The sequence below is a fragment of the Mustela putorius genome, unplaced genomic scaffold, assembly GCF_011764305.1.
Source record: "Mustela putorius furo isolate JIRA1106 unplaced genomic scaffold, ASM1176430v1.1 tig00003962_pilon_pilon_pilon, whole genome shotgun sequence".
NCBI lineage: Eukaryota > Metazoa > Chordata > Mammalia > Carnivora > Mustelidae > Mustela > Mustela putorius.
Genome location: NW_025422106.1, coordinates 22,735,473 through 22,755,606, shown reverse-complemented (window position 1 = coordinate 22,755,606; position 20,134 = coordinate 22,735,473). Strand labels below are relative to the sequence as shown.

The 20,134-nt window shown below is 53.3% G+C and overlaps 1 protein-coding gene across 5 annotated transcripts in view; it reads right to left on the bottom strand.

Annotated features, from left to right (window-relative positions):
* Window positions 1-20,134, bottom strand: part of ABR (ABR activator of RhoGEF and GTPase) — a 176,705-nt gene that overhangs the window by 70,338 nt on the left and 86,233 nt on the right. For 4 of the 5 annotated variants that reach the window (XM_004746902.3, XM_004746901.3, XM_013053499.2 and 1 more), the window contains exon 3: window positions 3,432-3,530. In XM_004746902.3, coding sequence (XP_004746959.2) covers window positions 3,432-3,530 — 99 coding nt within the window. Of the gene's footprint in view, window positions 1-3,431; window positions 3,531-11,827; window positions 12,503-20,134 lie in introns of those variants that run through there. The other variant, XM_004746906.2, reaches the window with a different exon arrangement.

The following is a 20,134-nucleotide window of genomic DNA, read 5'->3' as shown; positions in this document are numbered from 1 at the left end:
GGAGGGCTCCCAGCTCAAGGCCTTGGGTGGAGGCCGGATTCCTTATCTTGGTGTTTCACTGTCTGAGGCTGTAGCTGTGGAGGGTCCGCCCCCTCTTCCTGGAGCCCTCCAGCATAGATCTGGTCTCCCAGTCAGCCTCCCCACTCTCCTCCGGGCCTCTGTTCAAGAACCAATCAGGGGCCTGGAATGAGCAAGCTGGCGGGAGAGGAGGGATGTGTCCTGGGTGGCCTGCAGGCCTAAACCTCACAGGCTTTGCCTTTGAGGCTTGAGCTGTTAGAAAGGTGAGGCAGGGAGGGAGTGTCTTGGCCCCTAATTCTGTTGCTATCTTTGCCCCGACACAGAGAAGCTCACCTTAGGCCCAATGACTGACAAGAAGGCACAGGCAGGTTGGAATCCATGAGGGCCCAGCCTCCTCTGAGGACATGCCTCCCCTTCCTTCAGGGAAAGGCTGCGTTGACAGAAACAGGCCCCAACCTGCATCTCTCTCAGGACTGGACAAAATAACAGCAGCAGCTAACGCTTTAGTCTCTGTTCTAAGTGATGAGGGAGCAGGAGGCTGGCTGAGGACAAAGCAAGAGCTGGCGCCTTGCAACCCCCCCCTTCATCCGCTCCCCTCCATATGTGTAGCATTGCTCAGGCACCCCTGACTGCCATAAAATGATAAATAGTTAACTTGCTGAGATCACAATCCTGCAAGACAGGAGTCTCCCTTGGTTTGCAAATGTCCTTGAGATTACAACAAAGAAGTTACCTTATCAATAGCCCAATTTCCAAAGACACAGAACTCAGTTCCTCAAGCCTAATGTTACCCTCCCCTCCATAAAAACCGAAGGAGGTGGAAGTAGAAGGAAAAGTAAATAAAGTTAAATTTCTTCTAAACTTAAATCTCATTAACAAGGATGCTTGATAGCAGGAATGTAACATTCCACCAGGAGACTCTCAATGGTCTTTACTTGATAGCAACTAAGCCTTCAATATCCTGATAGTATTCTTTGCGCCAATAACCCTTCTGAGCACCCCTTTGTCCTCACCTACCCAACTCCTGTGTATATAACCAACCACCCCTCACAACCCGGGGCAGCAGCTCTTCCTGCCCACGGGCCCTGTCCCCGTGCTTTAATAAACCACCATTTTGCACCAAAGACGTCTTAAGAATTCTTTCTTTAGTCGTCGGCTCCGAACCTCCTCACCCCACCGAACCTGACTTAGGTTCTGGGACTTCATCATAAGAGCTTCACACACAAACTCCTTTTGTCCCCACAACAACCCCACAAACAGAGTACTCATAGCAGTATCCGGGATCTGCAGATGGAGAAGATGGGCCACAAGGGTTCATCAATATTCTGAAGGGCTCGAACTTGAGAGCGGTCAAGCAGGGATTCTGACAGGCCGTCTGTCAGAAGGTCCTCTGTTGGAACTCCTTTCAATTTCAGTAATGACAATGACACCCCCTCACTTGGCTGTGGCAATTCTCTGTTCCTGAGGCGTGTCACATGCATCTGACTGGTCTTCCGCTTGTCCTCCTTCCTTGAGCTACCCTGAGTGCCTGGGACCCCAAAAGGATCACCTGAGTCTCTCAACCCCGTGAAGAAGATAGAGAAGGTCACGGAATTATTCTCATGTTCAGATGAGGCTCAAGGAGGTTATGCATAACTTGACCAAAGCCAGGGGTTTCCAAAATGACAATACCCATGAGAAAGAATGTGGCCCAGTACATACATATATATATGTGTATGTGTGTGTATATATATACACACACATACACACACAACACACCCGAAGTTAAGTGAAATAGTACTTACTCTTACTATGCACAACGCACACTGGTATTTTCTTTCTCGTTTTATAAAAAATGCTGGCTCCAACCTACATTGATTTCATGATGCACTAATGGGTTCAGATCCAGATAAGAAAAACAGTGCCATGAGTCTATATGAGTAATGGCAGAGTCAAGTCTTGCGTTAGTTCTGGCCCCAGACCACAGTCCTTGTCTGTCTCCTGGACTACCCAGCTCCTGAACAACACTATCATGCCTACCAATAAACTCTCGGTGAGAGGTACCACAGACCGAGCCCAGGCCGTCACAAAGTTATCTACACATTTCTTTTATTAATTTTTTTTAATGCACATTTCTTTTTTTTTACGATTTTTATTTATGTATTTGAGAGGGGGTAGAAAGAGAGCATGTGAGTCGGGGGAGGAGCAGGGGGAAAGGGACAAGCAGACGTGGGGCTTGAGCTCATGACGCTGAGACCATGACCTGAGCCGAAATTAAGAGTCGGACACTTAACCCACTGAGCCACCCAGGCATGGCAAAGTATCTGCACATTTCGATGGTTATTCCTGGAGTAATAAATGCCAAGGCCCCCGGCATCCTGGGTGGCAACATCTCATATCACAACAGGTACATAAATGTGTATCTTATAGTTCTTACAAGAATGAGTTTCTGGGGTAGCTGGGTGGCTCAGTCGTTAATCCTCTGCCTTCAGCTCTGGTCATGATCCCAGGGTCCTGGGACTGAGCCCCCTGTCGGGCTCCCTGCTAGGCAGGAAGTCTGTTTCTCCCTCTCCCTCGGCTTGTGCCCTACCCCCCTCCTCAAATAAATAAATAAAATCTTTAAAAAAAAAAAAAAAGAATGAGTCTCTACTCATCTACATTTCTTATTCCCTCTTTTACTGATGTCATCCCATGTCTCAGGCTGCAAAATACCCAGGGGGAGGCCTTTACACTCCCCAGTTCCTCTGCGTAAGATCTAGCCACATCTAAGGCACACTTTCTTCAAAGGAAAAAGGCCTCACATCTGTGTAGTACTTTTACCTCATATTACTAATACTTCTCTTCCAGTCTGAGTCTCACAGCGCTGCCATCGTGGGAGGAAACTGAGGCATCTTCACAGAGGGTTGGGGTTAGTCTAATGGCTCAGAGCTATGGTGCTTCTCAAACGATACAGACACCCGCCCACCTCACACTTCCTGCCACGGGACCGGAGGAGAGCCACGGGCTCACTATCTGTGGGAGGAGAAAGGACTGCGACCAGGGCATGACAAAGAGGACTCGGCTTGATTGACTGGTAGAGACTGCCCAGAGCACAGTGTGGAGGTGGAGGCTAGGTCCTCGCCTGGGCCGCACCTGGGCACCACCCCCCACCCGGACAGAGCACCATCCCTGATCAGTGGTGCCTGTGCATGGTCAGAGGCCATGGGAGTGTTCATCTCCAACACGGTTGTGTTTCTCCCACCTTTCCCAGGGCAGGTCAAGGAGGCCTGGGGCCGAGAGGCACAGGCCCCTTTTTGGCAAGGACCCCGGCTGCCCAGTGCCAGGCTGACAGACTCTGCCCACAGGGAAGGAGAGGTCCAGGTCCCCCTTCTCCTCCCACCCCAAAAGCAGTTTGCAAGCACGACGCTGACTGGCAAGCCGGAGCACAGACTCACCAGCAGCAAGGCTTCCAGCTGGTTAATGTAGATCTCTTCGCTGGCCAGGAACCCCGAGAGAACCAGCTTCCTCATCTCCAGGCCTTTCCCTGCCTCCACCTGTAGGAAAGCAAACCAAGAACCAAGAGCTCATGAGAAAGGAGGCTAACATCCTGAGCGATCTTTTCTTGCCCTTTCCCTCCTCTTTCGCAGGCACTTTGGTAGGGAACAGAAACCACATACATTTATGATAATTTGGAAAATGTGGAACAAACAAGGAAAAACGATCCTCCCTATTTCTGGTGCTCACACCTCACTTTTTCTCCCACATTCTTCTTCCCACATTTCCTGATTTGCCATCCAGCCAGCCACCTAGTCCATGGTAATAAAGGACCTGGGGCAGTTTAGTGGAGGAATACGGACAAGGAGAATCAGAGGGGGGCACCTGGGGGGCTCAGTCAGTTAAGCGGTAAACTCTTAATCTCAGCTCAGGTCTTGATCTTGGGGTTGTGAGTTCAAACCCTGAGTGGAGCTCCAGGCTGGGTGTGGAGCCTACTTCAAAGAAGAAAAAAGAAAGGAAATCGGAACCATGGGTGAGGCAGGGTACGGTCATGGAGGAGGACCCAAGAGGGGCTGGAAAAGGCTCCTGGGGGAGTCGCGACTCATAAACATGAGTTTATACTCATAAACTGAGAAGAGGGGTAGAGAGAATGGAAGTGGCCATGGGAGCCACATCTTGTGGCCTTCTAGCTAGATCTTCCTGTCCTCAAGGGCTCAACCCCGCCACAGAAGGTGCTCTCTGTGGGGTCTTCAGCCTCACCCTTGTATCCCCCAGCATTTCCTGACTGCCTCACTGTACAAGGCACATATCCTAACTAACCTCCTCCCCACTCCAGAATTCCTTCTCCTTTACGGCGATCATGCCCCACTTAGCCTTGGAAGACCATCTTGCTCGTCTCTTAAAATGACGCTGTTCCGTCCCTCCCTGTGGGAGAAGCTAGGGACTTTGGCTCTGCAGCCTGGATTCTTCTAATGGACCTCTGCCTCTCTCTCCTCCCTTCACACCACACACCAGAGCCCGGCTAACCTTCTGAGGACACCACCTTACACCTAATGCCTGCCAAGGGCTTCATATCAGTGCTGTGAAACCTTGCCCTTTGCAAGGACGCGTATGGGCCTAGAAGGTGTAAAGCCAAGTGAAATAAGTTAGTTGCAGAAAGACAAATACCATACAATTGCAGTCGTATGTGGAGTTCAGGAAACAAAAGGCAAAAGAGACAGCAAAAAGAAAACCAGACTCTTAAGTGCAGAGAACAAAGTGGTGGTGGCCAGAGGGGAGGCAGGTGGGAGGGTGAGTGAAACGGGTGAAGGGGGTTGAGAGTGCCCTTTTCATGATGAGCTCTGAGTAACGTAGACAACTGCTGAATCACTGTATCACATACCTGAAACTAACATAACTATCTATACCAGAAACAAAAATTTCGACGCTGCAAAAAGTGATTACTTGGGGATTCAATTAGGTCATTCATTCATTTATTTATTCATGCAACAAATATTTACTGAACACCCACTGGACTCTGTAGATACACCAGGAAGCAAACAAACTATAATCCCTACTCTTACGTGGTTTATAATCTAGAGGAAAGACAGTAAAAACAAAAAACAAGTAAATATAATATATAACAATGCCCCGTGATATGGGGTCTGGCTTAGTCTTGGCTTAAACACCTTTGTTGGTTCCTAGTGCCTCTTCTGACCCTGCTGACCTCCGCCTGCCCACCTCCCGTGCAGCCGGCAGGTCTCTGGGTCTTCCCAACCTGCTGGGAGTGCTTGGGCCTCTGTACTTCGGTTCCTGCTGCCTAACAGGCGGGCTCCCACCCTGGCTCTTCTCTGCAGCACAGACTCTCCCACCTGAGGTACTGCTCAGTGATTCCAGGGTTGGAGGTTGGGGGATGAAGCAACATCACATTCCTCTGCAGAGCCCTGAAGGCCCGCACCGTACAGTACCCCTGGCACGTGGGCACCTTATACTTCCTAAGCCTTGTAAGTTCTTCTCATGCTACTTTAGCCCTCATATACCTCACTGAGGCAGGTACTAGATTTTTCCATCATGCAAATGGAAGCAAATAGGACTTGGAGGAGGGAAGGGACGAGGCTGGGGTCACACAGCCTGGAAGTGGCAGAGCTAGGATTGCATCCCAGTCCTTCAGTACCAGATTCCAGGCTGTCCCACTGCTTAAAAGAGTAACATCTCCACCCCACCCCCATCCCTGTTCTCATTTTCTTTTTCAAGTATCAGGTGCTTTCCCGGAATCACACATAGAACCCTCTCTGGGCATCAGATGCACATCCTTACTTATTTGGCACAGGCTGGGAGAGTATATGAAGCTATCAGAAATTTCTGACGTCCAGGGTAACTGGGTGGCTCAGTGGGTTAAGCTTCTACCTTCAGCTCAGGTCATGATCTCAGGGTCCTGGGATCAAGCCCCGCATTCTTCCCCTGCCCTCCCCCACGAGCCTGTCTCTCTACTTGTGATCTGTGTCTATCAAATAAATAAAAATCTTAAAAAAAAAAAAAAAGAAAGAAAGAAATTTCTGACGTCTGGAGAAGAATGGCTTTTCCCAGCTGCACAACCTGCCCCACCGTGTTCCCACAGCTTTCCCACAATGCCCCAAGGGAGGGCTAGAATCCTTGGCCTTCCAGCAGCCCAGGAATCCAATCTGCGCCACAGGCCACTGCCTCCAGTCTCTGAAATGTTATCTGATCCTGTGATCGCAAAACAATACCCTGCTAGAGATGTCCACACCCTAGTCCCCCAAGCCTACATACACACATCCCCTTATATGGAAAAAGGGATTTTGCAGGTATGATTAAATTAAGGATTTTTTGATGGAAAGATGACACCGGATTATGAGATCTCAAGGACCTTTACGAGGGGGTGGAAAGAGGGTCACAGTCAGAAAAAGCAATGTGACCAGAGAAGGGGAGCAGGAGGAGGGAAAGTGATTGCAAAGATTGGAAGATGCTACACTACCAGCTTCCAGGACCAAGATGGGGCCATGAGCTGAGGAGTACAGGGAGCCTCTAGAAGCTGGAAAAGGCCTGGGAATGGATTCTTGCCCCTAGAGCTTCCAGAAGGAATGCAGCCCTGCTAACCCTTTAAGGCTTGCATGTAAGAGAATAAATTTGTGTTTTTAACCATGAAATGGGTGGTAATTTGTTTCGGCAGCATTAGGAAACCAGTAGGGACAGCAAGCTTTAGGGAAGGGCAAGAGTTATGTACTTAAAGCTTCACAAGTACCAGGAGCCATTGGGAGAGCTTTCCAGGGATTAACTCAGGACAATCCCACCCTCTGGAAGGTGTTGTCATTATCCCCTTGAGGCAGGGAGTGGAAACCGCCAGCTGCCGGGGGCTCAGGCACAGAGCACACCCTTCAAGGAATGAGATCTGAGCTGGAGCCCAGAGCAGGGCCCCAGCTGGTCCCAGGCCCTCCTGGTCAGACTTGAGGCCACCTCTCTGCACACAGCACCAGCCCCGCTCCTTTCTAAGCCGGACAAATGGGAACTCGCCTTCCGTGTTGGGGGGGCCAGTGATTCCCCCCGCACCCCCTTGCTGTTCCCTGCCAGATTTATCTGAGAGGCTGGCAAACATCTTGTAAAAGAAATCACTTGAAGACCCTCTCCTCAAGAGACTCCCACCTCTGAGTCCAATCTGAGCTCCCCCAAAATCTAAAGTCAACCCCCAAGAGTCCCACTATGGGCTATTCTCCCTCCGAAGTTACGCTGGCATGGGGTGAAGGTCGGGGAGAGCTTAAGCACGTGAAATGAAGTTCTGCTCACGTTATCAACAGGAGGCCTATTCTCGGTTACCACCAAAAACCTCTTCCTTTTTTTTTTTTTCTTTCCTCATACCCCCATGTTCCTGGCTTAGAATTATCTGGAAACTCACAACTGTTTCTTCAATCCTCATGGGGCTATTCTTGTTTTAAAAAACACCAGGGCTGGACATTCATTCATTCTGTACATGTTTCGGGCTCTGGGATACAAATACAAAGGTGAGAGCACCAGTCTCTGTGCCCAGAGAGCCCGCTGGAGGCGGTATCCACATGCCCAGAACGCTCGAGGCCAGTTCTCTGAAGAGGTCAGGGAACCCCCTGCCCCAGTCTGTGCCATACTTCCTGTCGGTCCCCCAGCACAGGGAAGCTGCATGGTCTCTGCTATCCTCCCTAAGCAGAGCTCATGAAACACAGCCACTGTAGGCTGGTTCACTCCCAGGATTTCCCATAACCTGCAAGGCTGCAAGTCGGTCAGCTCAAGGCCCCCAAATCCAAGCATTCAAGTCCCTCTGGGAGGGACAGTGTCTACAAGGTCAGGTTAGCCAGCTCTGGGCTGGTCTTCTAGAGAGCGCAGAAGCTATATAAATAAATGCCTCTAAAGGTTTGGGTCTAGGCCAAACCAAAATACGATCTGTCCAGGAACTGTGACCTCCTCCAAGACAATAGCAAGGACTGAACAGGCAGGGGCACCTGCCGTTCAGAGCCCTAGGGCCAAGTGGCGCTGTACCCGGCAGAGTTCGGCTCATGGGCTGCGCCACTTTTCGGGGTGCACCCAGCAGGAACTGCGCAAAAGAGGTGCCACCAGGTCTAGGGGGCTGTGCCCATGCCAAGCACCAGCCTTAGGATAGCTGGCCCTTCTCTGAGCCAAGACAACGCAGGACCATCCAGCCATTGCTCCTCTTGCTAGTGCTAGGCCCTGGGGAGCTCTCCTTCAGCTACTGCCTTAGCAGAATCTGGAAGGGGGGCACAGCCCACTCTCCTGGAGAGTGGATTCCTCTATTCCAGGCTCCCTGCTGTCTGAGGCCCTAGACAGGTCCCAGCAGGGCTTCCAAAGGTCAGGTGTTTGAGTCCCATCTTTGCAGTTCTGTCACTCACACCTCCGACACTACCGTCTACTTAACATCGTTTTTTTACAACTGACTTCTTAAAAGCCCAGCCTCATTCCAAACGTGATATTTCTTTACTTATTTATTTTTTAAATATTTTATTTATTTATTTGACAGAGAGAGATCACAAGTAGATGGAGAGAGAGAGAGAGAGGGAAGCAGGCTCCCTGCCGAGCAGAGAGCCTGATGTGGGACTCGATCCCAGGACCCTGAGATCATGACCTGAGCAGAAGGCAGCGGCTTAACCCACTGAGCCACCCAGGCGCCCCCAAACGTGATATTTAAAAGCATAAGATGCACAAGTCATATTTTTCCTAATACACATTAAAATATAAACCTAACTATTGAAGTTCAAGAAATACACCTAGGTGCCTCCCAAAATCACAACTCACGTCATCCTCCGTGGGTTTCACAATCCCGGAAACACCTCAGTGGGGGACACAGGCGTGGCCAACGTGGGGCCCAAGGGTGGGAGGAAACAAACTTGGGCGTTTCTGACTCTCCGTTAAAAACTGGCCCAGAATAACACCTGATGGGCTAATCTGCATGACAAAAGGACTTTCATTCCCGACAAAGGAGTTCCTTTAAATAGCAGCTTTTAGATAGCATGGCCGCCTCAGCCCTGCGTACCTTGAAATAGAATTGTGCGAAAGATTTTTGGAAAGCATTCAACCCTTTACCGCCAGGAGATGGTGTGGCTAGCGTATGAGTGTGATTATTTGTTTATGGAGAATTAAGTCCTCAAAAGGGGGTCTGGGTTGAAAGACACGACAAACCCAGGCCCCAGCTCTGGAGGAAACCGCTGCCCTATCCACCTCTGTCCCTGGGGGAAGACAGACGCATCTCAGAAATTACACTGAAAGCAGGATTGATTTATAGGACACATGCTCAGGGACACAGCCGCTGCTGAAGGTAAGTACTCCTGAAGGAAAGTAATAGCCCAGAGAGAACGGCCTTGGATTCCCACCAGCTGCTGAGAGTCGTCTATCGCGCAGACTGCCAAGACCATTCCTAGCCCAGGACAGGAACGCACCCTCCAGAAGTGCCCCTTGACCATGCACATGCGCACACACACACACACACACACACACACACACGTGTGCACGCACGTGTACCCAGTCCAGCTCTGACCAAAACAGAAGCAGTCTCTCCTCCTCTGAAGTTCATACATACCCTGTTACTGGAACCCTGAGGACTTTCTCTTTCTAGTCCTTTTATCTGTGCATTTGCCCCCTCACCCTGAGCTGTGAACTCTCCTTGAGAAAGGATCATGCCCGTTCATCCCGTCTCCTCCCCAGTGCAAGGCAGAGTGCTTTGACTAGAACAAACCTGACAGTGTTTGTTGAATGACTCAATTCAATGAGGTTTCTCCCCACCCCTCTCCAGCTGACCAAGTTTGGTAGAGAGAGTGAGGGTATCCTGGAGGTGTTCAGGATGAGATGGGAGTGGGGGAGAGGTCTGGAATTCACCAACACTCAGGAAAGGCCCCTTCCCCCATGCTGAGACAAGTCCAGGAAAACTGAGGCCACAAAGAGGGGAAGACTTCACCTAGGCGCTCACAGGGATCTGGGAAGGTCTGGGTTTTTAGGGGTCGTGTGTGCCTGGGCCCCCCAGGCACTGGTGTGCTCCCTCCTCGGAACATCTCTGAATAGAACAAGGCCAGGAACAGGGTACCTTCTTTGCAGGCCCCACGGAGCCTTGCTCCCTCCCTCCACACATTCACTGAGCACCAGCCCCATCCCAAGCTCTTTGCAGTGTTCATCAGTGAATACAATATGGCCCTTGCCCTGGAGGAAAACAGGGCATAGTCGAGGAGGCAGACATCTAGAGTTCTGGGCAAAATGAAATATGGGCTAAGACCCAGGTATAAGCCAGAGTCTAGAGTAAGGGTGGTTCCATAAGGAAGCCCATGAGCAGGACCCCATCTGTGCTGGGAGGGGGTTCCAAGAAGGCCCATCAGGGAACCCCCTACACCTCACATCCCACACACTATTTGGCTCTTGGTTCCAGCCAGTGCTCTTGGTTCATTACCAGACTTTCCCCCATCCTGTTCCTGGTGGGGAGGTTGCTCAGACCCTAAGTGCAGAGATCTCTGCAGGCCTGGTGGAGATGTGACTGAACCCCAGTGCTCTGAGCTAGCACCAGATGAGAGAACCAGGGGTGGGATGTGAGCCACCACCAGCCTCCCATTACCTCTCCTCCGCACCCAGGCCCACAGCTACAGCTGCACCTAGATGCCGCACATCAACCATCTCCTGTGGGTCTCCAGCCTGTTTTCACCTCCATTAGCTTGCCCTTGGAACCACAATGTAGTGTGGGTGTGGCACGGCTGTGATTCCCCATCCTACAGGAGGGGCAAAGAGGCCCAGAGAGGCTCAGTGGCAGCCTCCTGCCCAGAGCAATGCCCCCATGCACCACGCCCTCTGGGGTGCGGACCAGCCCAACAGGGAGGTGGGCACAGACGGACACTCTGCTAGGCAACCTGGACGGCCAGCCGGCCATCTGCAAACTCCCTGCCATACATTCCCACTGGCCTTCCATTCTAGCTGCAGAACTCGGAGGAGGTGAGCAAAAGGCTGAGGTGAGGGCTCTCAGAAGTGGATGAGAAAGAAAGGAAGAATGAATGGCACAGGGTGCAATGTCCCAGGCAGCACTGGGACCCCGCCCTTGGAGAGGAGGGGAAGAGAAGAAAAGGGGATGGATGCACAGCCCCCCTCCTGCTCCTCCTGCCTTCAAGGCAACTCCTAAGACAGGACAGGGGCATCGCTGGGGAGAACATTCACAGACCCAGAGTGAGTGGGCCGGGCCGCAGATGCTTCTTGCCTACACCCACCCTGGGAAAAGTGCCTACCCTCCTGGCTCCTGCCTCCAAACCAACTGTTATCACCCCCTTTTCAGCTAATCCAATTCTTTTCCTTCAAGGAAGCTCAGTGACCTCTGGCTCCCAGTCTCTCCCCCAGGCTCTCTTGCCTTAGCTCAGCCTGACAAAGTCTCCTGGCTAGAAAGCGAGTGGTGAGTGGCCCCTTTGGCCCGAACTTCCCAAGTGCACTTAGCCTACTGTTGCCATGGAAACAACGAATTAAGGCCTCCTGGTTTCGAGTCAGCCGACTCCTCTGGGGCAGCAGGCTCACACCACTGCTGTGCCCACCGGGTGACTCATGTCACTGCCAGAGAAAGCCCCCGGCACAGCTGGCCTGGGGAAAACCGGCTGCCACTCCCGCTGAGGACAACTGACCCATGGGGAGGAGGAAGACACTGCACCTCTCCCCCAGGAACAGCTGCCGGAGAGCTCAGCCCCTCGCATCCCCTCGCAGGCATGCGCCAGCCCCTCTCGGGCCAGAGTGCGGGGCTTCCACCCAGCCACGAGGTTTGTGCGCAAACCAGCCATTTCTGCCCGCACACAGCTTTCGGCAGCTGAGCGCAGCTAGCCCTGCCCCTCCCCCGACAAGCATCCAGGGCGTGTCACATTCCCACCTTCACGGCCACCAAGAAGGGGGACCCTGAGCCGGGGCTGGTCGGGGTTCCCAGCTCGCACTCCTCCAGGAGAAACACATCTTCATCCTCCAGAACCTTGTCCAAAAAGCCTATAGCCTCCTCTTCCTCTTCCATGGCAGCCGGAGGCGCGGAGGGCAAACAGGAAGCGGGGTCCACGCAGCAGCAGCAGCCGTTGCCGCCGCCGCCCCGGAGGGAGGCAGGCGGGCAGGGAGGGGAAGAGCGTGCAGGGCAGGCCTAAACCAGCATGCTGGCCTCCCCGGAGTCAGTCCTGGCGCCCGGCCACCGGCTCCCGATGAAAGGCTCCATTATGAACCCTTTCCTGCTGCCGCTTCCCGGCCCTCCCGCGCGCCGGGGCTGCGGGCCGCCTCGCGCGCGCCCCCGGCCCGGGAGAGGGGAAGCGGCGCTCGGGCAGCTCGGGCAGCTCGGGCAGCTCGGGCAGCTCGGGCAGCTCCGGCAGCTCCAGCAGCCCCGCCGCCGCCGCCGCGAGCTTAGGGCTGTCCCTGGAGAGACCGCGCAGCGGAGCAGGAGGAGGCGCCCCCGCCAGCCGCCGCTGCCCTTCCCGCTGTGCGTGCCGGGCCCGGGCGCAGGCGGGGCCCCGCGCTCCCCGGCCGCCGCTAGCGAGCTCGGGCCGGCCGCCCCGCCGCAGCCGCCGGCCCCACAGATCCCGCCCTTTCTGGACTCGAAGGCTCGCGTTTGCTATTAATACACAGGAAATGCACGACTTGACTCGTGAGGTGGAGCCGTTCCTTCTCTGCGGTCACCGGCCGGCGGCTGGCGGAGGCTTCTGGAGCGCGGAGGAGGGGCGAGGGGAGGCCGCAGACGGGCCGGCCGCGGGGGGAGGTCCGCTTTCCAGAGACAGGCTTTATTTACAGCCCCTCACCAGAGCCCGGGCCAGCAGGGGGAGGAGCAGAGGAGCAGCTGCCCGCACGGCCTCCGGGAGGGCCGGGCGAACCTCGCTCGCACCCGGGGAGAGCCCCAGGCTGAGCCCCTTTCTCATCTCCGCCGCCGGTTCTGACACCTTTGCGGAGGGGAGGCTGGGGCCTGGTGAGAGGAAACAGCTTCTATCGCCACGGCGGCTGGGAGCACAAGGCTTTGTGCAAAAGGAGGCCTCGGCCGCCTTGCCACAACAGCACCAAAAGTGCCAGCCGGAGTCTGCGGCAGGCCCACCTTGGTTGGCGGGAGCTGCCCCATCTCCTACTCACAGATGCTGCTGGGACGCGCACTCCCCACCTCCTTGGAGCGCTTTTGCCTCGAGAGGGGCCTCTGCCCTGCAGAGCCCAGCCCTATGGCAGAGGGTACAGGAAACCCAGGACGGGTAACACCAGCTGCCCTTCCCGCCCCCAGTCTGCTTCCCTTGGCTTCCTCAAGGGCGGCAAAGGCTAAGCCCATCCAGACAGAGAAGTTTACGTTTGGGGCTGTGTAGGCCCCAGCTAGAAAGGAGAATGGTCTTACTCCCCTGGGGAAGGCGTTCAGGGGCAGCACCTGGGAAAAGCGGGAAAAGCTCTTTCACCACACAACACCTAGGGCAAAGGCTGCAAACTCCAGCAGCCCTTAAGATCAATGGAAGTGAGCCAGGTAGGCATGGGGGCGGGGGTGAGAGGTTGGCGTGGAGGGCTGTTGGGTGGAGGGGAAAAGCCACCACCCAGCTCCCCGTTGCTGGCTGCTGGGACAATGTGGGCTGCGCCATCTCAGATAGTCCTAGAGAAGCTGGCAATGTGGATTTTTAGCTGATCTCTCCGTTTAAAAATGGTGGCAGATCAGTGACATTAAAACCAAACAAAATGTCTAAATGAAACACACAGGTGACCTGAATCAGGCCCACAGACAAGGCTGCTGCCTTCTTGTAGCTGGTTGTTTTTTTGAGGGGTGCTGGGAATTGCGTGGGTCTGGCAGACACAGGGTGGTGGTCGTGATCCCTGAATATCCACCCCCCCCCCGTCCCACTTCCTCACCAGAACTGGCATCCTGGAATCCAGTTCAGCGTCGCACACGACCAACCCACCACTTCCCCATGTAGACCCGAATCATCAGTGCCACCACCCAGGTAGACCAAGTGGAAGTTCAGGGTTCTGGTGGTGAGCCCTTCAGCCCCACTCAAGCCAACCCCTTCAATGTGCGACCAGCCCCTCCACAATGTCTCCAGCCAGGGAGTCCCTGAAATCTTCCTGATGCTTCTAGCTCACAATTCTCTCTCCCAGTCAATATACAGTTGCTGGGACCAGTCAGTGTGGCTCTTAGTGATGCGGTGTCTGAGCTGTCCACTGGTGTATGTATCTATCACCAGCCTCCTTAGGGACAAGTCCTACGCCCTGTCAGGTGGTAATGGCCACAGCGGGGAGGATTCAAACTCTCTGGAAAGGAGTCCCAGAGGAAGGTCAACTGCACGCCATTCTGCCTCTCCTTTCCACTGGGCACCTCAACTGAGAAAGGGCCCCTGGCTGAGCCTCCAAGCTGGGTGGAGGGCTGAGGAGAGAAGAGGGAAATAGAGAAGAATGGAAATGGTCTATCCCAACCCCCCAAAAGGTCTGTGGGAGCTCTGAGCTTGAGATGGGGCTCCCGCCACAGAGAATCTGTCCTCACGGCTGACTGACTCCCTGTCACTAAAGCTGAAAAACAGATGAAGGGATTTGGGGTAGGCTCTTGGGGCCTCAGGGCTGACAGGGTTCCACAGATGCACACCCCACCTTCCACCCCGCCCCCTCCCTCGGTCCCTGGTTTTTCCCTGTCCCTTCCCTGCTCAGGTTATAAATAGCCAGAGCACATCTGAAGGGCCCTTTCAGCCACAATTCCTCATTTGGTTTGGGCGGGTGAGGTTGCTCCTGGGGCTTGGGAACAACTGGGCCTGGCATTCCCCAGGGCACAAGTGTGCCAGCCCCAGGGCTCTCTGCCACCATTTCTGTCTCCTATCCTGCAAGCTTCAAGAGCATGGCAGGACTGCCCCCCTGAGTCAGACGAGCAGGTGGAATGGGAGAAGGGCCTGAGAGCCCAAGGGTCCCTCTTGTGTCCCTTCCCCTGCCCAAGGGGGCATGAAATACCCTTGGAAGTCTCTTGGAGTAGCCCGGTCTTCATTCCCCACGCCCCTAACCAGCATAGCCAGATCAACACCCACTTCTTCCCCAAACCCTGGAACCTCTCAGAAGCTGCTCCCTAAACATCCAAGGCGTCTCTGCTCCACCCCACCCCAGCTGGCTGGAAATTCCAGTGAGTAAGGAGAATGCCCTTCCATTGCCATCGGGCACACAGACACCACTCAGAGGCCCTCGGTCCGCTCCCGGGGGGGAAATGACTCACAAGTCCCAGCGACGCTCCCTTTCCTTTCCCCTCCAAGTGCCCTGAGCCAGTCCTGGACATGAGCTTCCTTTCTGCCTCCTCCACACTCCACTGCCTCAGTCTGGCTCCTGCGCCTCTTTCCAGAGTAGCAGCTTGCTCCAAAGGTCTCTAAACTGCCTTATTCTGAAGTGAGAGGCCTCTCTCTCCTACTCCACAGCCTCGGTAGTCTGACCACTCCGGCTAAGGTGGGCCCTTCCTTCTCCTGCCTCCTGGAGTCACCCACTCAGGACCCCGGCCTCAGCCGGCTGCTCTCTCCCCTTGACGAACTCCTCCCTTCTTGCTTCCCGGCCAATGGTGCCCTGTCACCACGTGTAGCTCCAGCAACCTGCTCAGCTCCAAGCCCGACATCTCCACTGTCAGCTGGCTCTTTTCACTTGGAAGTCCTGCCAACAGCCCCTCGACTCCACATCAGAGCAAATGACCCTTCCTCCTCCCTAAGCCAGCTTCCCCTTCTGGCTTCTCCACTTCTGTTGGCAGGGCCGCCATCTTGCGACTCTTCCTTCCCTCCCTCCCCAATCCCTTTTACCGAGTCCCTTTGGTTCTGCCTTCTTTTCCTCTTCTAAAGCCACCACCCCAACCAGAGTTTGCAGCATCTCGGCCCTACACGGTCACAATCATGTTCCATTTTGAGCCCTGGTCTTGCCTATCTATCTACCTGGTCACGGTGTTTGCTCCTTCATACCCAGTGAAGCCTGGCATTACGAACACGAATCTGGGAGACACAGCTGTTAGAGTGCCCTCAACCTATGGGAAGTGAAGGCCACAGGAACAAAAGAGACAGTGTCTTGGTGATCACCACAGTGGGAGTACAGGACAAAGGCAGTATCTCTGCCTTAGAGAAAAAGCTTCTCAGGAGAGCGGCTTCTGAGCAGTAGCTGGAAAAGGGGAAGAGTTTGCAGGCAAAGGGAGGAAGGCCAGAAAGGAGAACTTCTGGTGAGCAAACGCAGAGGGAGGACAGAACAGAAAAGGGGCAGGAGGTGAACTTGGAGAAGTAGGCTGGAACCACACTATGGAGGGTGAGAAGCATGGACTGCCGATGGGCAAGGGTCACTGACTGAGCTTTTTTCTTTTTTCTTTTCTTTTCCTTTCTTTAAAGAGGGAGGTGGGGAGGAGCAAAGGGAGGAGGAGAGAGATAGAATCTTAAACATGCTCCACACCCAGCGTGGAGTCAGACATGAGGCTCGACCTCACAACTCTGAGATCATGACTTGAGCTGCAATCAAGAGTCAGATGCTTAACCCACTGAGATTTCTGACACTTGCCAAAAGCACACTCTCAAAGCCACTGAGAGTTTCCTCTCTGCAAACCCAACGGCCTTCCCTCACACTCATCCTCATTCCTCTCATTCTCTCCCTCATTCTCTTAGCCACTAAATCAGTAAGTATTTATTAACAGCCTCCTGGGCATTGGGCTTTCACAATGCAGCCATAATGGGACACTATGTCTCCCTCTATGGAGCTGACAGGCTTGGGGACAGACTGACCATCATGAGCCAAGGCAGTACCAGGAGTAGGACACGATCTCAGAACTATGGAGCTGAAGGACAACTCTCCCCGAAAGGATAATGTGGAAATACCTACTGTGATTTTAAAGGTTCACATCCTCTGACCCAGCATCTGCACTTTAAGGGATTTTTCTGCAAACACATTCCTACTAAGGGCACAAAGATCTCTGTACAAAGATATTCACAGCAGTGATGTTTATACCAGTGCAAGACTAGAAACAGCCAAATGTCTAGCAGAAGGGGATGGTTCAGTGACTTAAAGAAAGAAGAGTGAGGTAGATCTTTACTTACTGATAGACAAAATGTCCAAGACTTATTAAATAAAATAAGGAAAGTAAATTACATAACTGTACCAGTACGATTTAAGGGCAGGGGGAAGCATATATCTAATATGTCACATGGAAAAATAAGGAAAAGTATATAACCAACTCTTCACCAAAGTTCTGTCTGTAGGATAGGACTTTAGGAGACTTTCACTTTCTACATTACATATTTCTGTAAAGTTAGAATTTTCAGTGATGTAACCAGGGAAAATAAAGAAGTTAAAAAAAGAAGTGTGGCAAGTGCTACGATTGGGAAAGTAGACTGAGCTCTGGGGGTACAAGACAGGAGCAGCTGCTGCAGCAAAGGGAGAGTCCTAGAAGGTTCTCCGGAGGAGGCAACATTGAAATTCATACCCCAACATGTTCAGGGGTTAGCCCCGCCAGCAGGTGCAGCGGGGGGGAGACAGACAGGACTATGTGAGCACAGGAAATGAGTTCAGTCTGGGGGAGAGTGTGCGTTCAATCACTCAGCCAACATTGAGCATCTACGAGGTGCCAGGCGCAGTTCTAGGTACTAGTTTTTGGATGAACAAACATCTGGTTACAAAATTGACAAAGCTCCATCATGGAGCTCACATTCTAGTTGAGAGATTGGTAATGACCTGCAGAAGTGGGCAGGGGTCAAGTGGTCAGATCCAGCAGAGCCTTAACAGCATTGCTAAGAGCTGGATTTTGCCACTAGGAGAAAAGAAAAGGATCGCACTGGAGGGTTTTAAGCAGGGAACGAGGAGACCATTGTTCAATAGTCATACCCCCCGGTGACATCAGATTATTCTTTCTAAAACACTGCTCCTCTGTGCCCCCAGGAAGCCACCAAGTCAGCCCAAACAAGGGCAGTGGGGCCCTTGCTGGCGACTCAGCCAATCCTACTGTTGACAACAGTCTCCTACCCACTCTCCCCTTAATGGGCCGGGCCATTCTCACCTTCAGGCCTCATCCTGAGCTAGAAGCCTCTTCTCCCTCCTCTCTGACAATTCCCAGCCCTCCCAACTTTCTGGGCAAAGGCTGAAGCTTCACCTCCAGATTCGCTGGAACTCTAGAGATTCTGCGCCAGTAAGAACTGGCCCCAAGGGGCCAGTGCCAGGAGCAGGCAGAGTCTACTAAGGCCACAGACAGAATCAGATGCATCATCCTCCTGATTACTGTGCTCCTCCCTCTGCCTTTCCTCCTCTGTTGTAGAAGTCATTCCAAAAATCATATATAGAGTCGAATTACATAAAGCAAATACTGGGTGTCAGTCAGTACGTGACACTATTTATGCAGTAAAACAAGCAAAGAAAAAAGAACTTCCCTAGATTCTGGATTTCAATCCTCACTCTGCCTCTTGCCATTTGTGCAACCTTGGCCAAGTCATTCTAACTTCTAGGGTCCCAGTTTCCTTGTCTGTAAAATGGGATTACAGTACCAACTCCAGGGTTGCAATGAGGACTAGTACATGTAGGGCAGTGCCTGGCAAGTGTCAGCCCTTGTTAAGCACTAGCTAGTCTCCTTTTCTTTGGCAGGGGTGGTAGTGTGTGGGGAGCACAGAAGTGGGGGGCCCTAGCTCACTCCCTGCTTCACCTCCCACCTCTTCTTTTGAACCCAGTACCCAGCAGACCATTATCCTTTTCTCAAACTTCCAGAGGTTTCCCCACATTCCAGAACTTGCATAGCCCTCTTTACCTAGAATGTTCTTCCTGACCAGTGCCCAAGCAGAACACTTCCTGCTCTCTGAGGCTGCCTCCCCCAGACTCCCCTGCCTGGTTCCCCTACCTGAGGTCACATGACCCCTCCCTTGGGATGCTGGACATCTCTCCAGGTTGTTGCATAGATGGCCTTGAAATAGAGTGTATATGGGGGAATCGGGGGGACAGCCCCTGTGCATGCGAATTCCCCATAGCAGTTGGAACAATCTCTTGTAAAAAGTGGGTGCTCTGAAAATAATTAGTGAGTAGACATGAATGCTCACAGGGCAAGGCAAAGGGTCTCCCCAGAAGACAAATCAAGAGGTTTCAATGGGATGGATGGTTCCTCTGGAATGTGGTCGTATGACGTGGGGTGCTAGGGCTGAAAGGAACACAGTCTTACCACAGGAAACCAGGCTGAGGAGGGAGGAAGGGTGAATATCCACCCACCAGTGCCCAGTGCAGCAGGCCAAGCTGTGGCTGTATCTCGATTTCCCAGCACTTCCCTCCCTGCTTGGTTCTCAAGCTCCTGGCAGTGGCTTGGTGTCTAGCAAGGTGGGCTTAAGGGGAACACCTTCGTGGTGGGGGCTGGGGAGAAGGGAAGGCAGATCGTGGCCAAGTGACAAAGAGCCTAAGACCACTCACCTCCTTCCCAGCAGCTGGGCTCTTCACTTTGTGCCCCTCTCCCCCCTTGAATCCTTCACAGAGGTGCCCCCTCTCCCCTCTCCCTTCAGGGGCCTTCATGAGGCAGGAGTACAGCTGGGAACTGAGATGGGGCCTCCTGGAAAATTGGGTTCAGATCCCAGGAGAGATACAGAATCAACTCCCATCTCAGGAACTAGTGCTCTGTGTGGCTGGCATAGGGCATTTTCACAGGTCCTGTGTCACTTGGTCCTGGCAGCAGCCCTTCTGCATGGGAGGCATTTGTCTTCATTTATAGCCGAGGGTACCAAGACCCCACAAGTTGCCCAAAGCCACACAGCCAGAAAGAGGCAAGAACAAAGGCAGGCACGAAGGCTCCTGTTCGGGAGAGGTAACAGAGAGCGGCCGAGGTGAGGATCCTACCACTTGCCAGCTGGGGGGCCCTGGGTAGGTGGTGTTACCTCTCTGCACCCCAGTTTCCGTAGCTTAACACAGGGCAATGGTGGTGCCTTCCCCACAGGGTCATGGTGAGGGTGAAGCAAGCAAGTGTTTATAAAGTACTTTAACAGCACCTGCATTTAGTGTTTTTGTGCGTTCTCTTTGCAGGACGGGAGGGGTCTGGAGGCCCTCCTGGCAGAAGCAACCAGCCTACAGCCCTGAGGGTGGAAGGCTGGCCAGCACATCATCTAAGCAAAAGAAAGCCCTAGCAGGCGCTCCTGGAGAAACCAGGCTCAGGGCAAGTCCAAGCGCTGGGAGCGGGGGAGGGGGGGCAGTGTTGTGGAGGCCAGAAGAAGAAGGGTGATCCCTTCAACACTCTGCCACC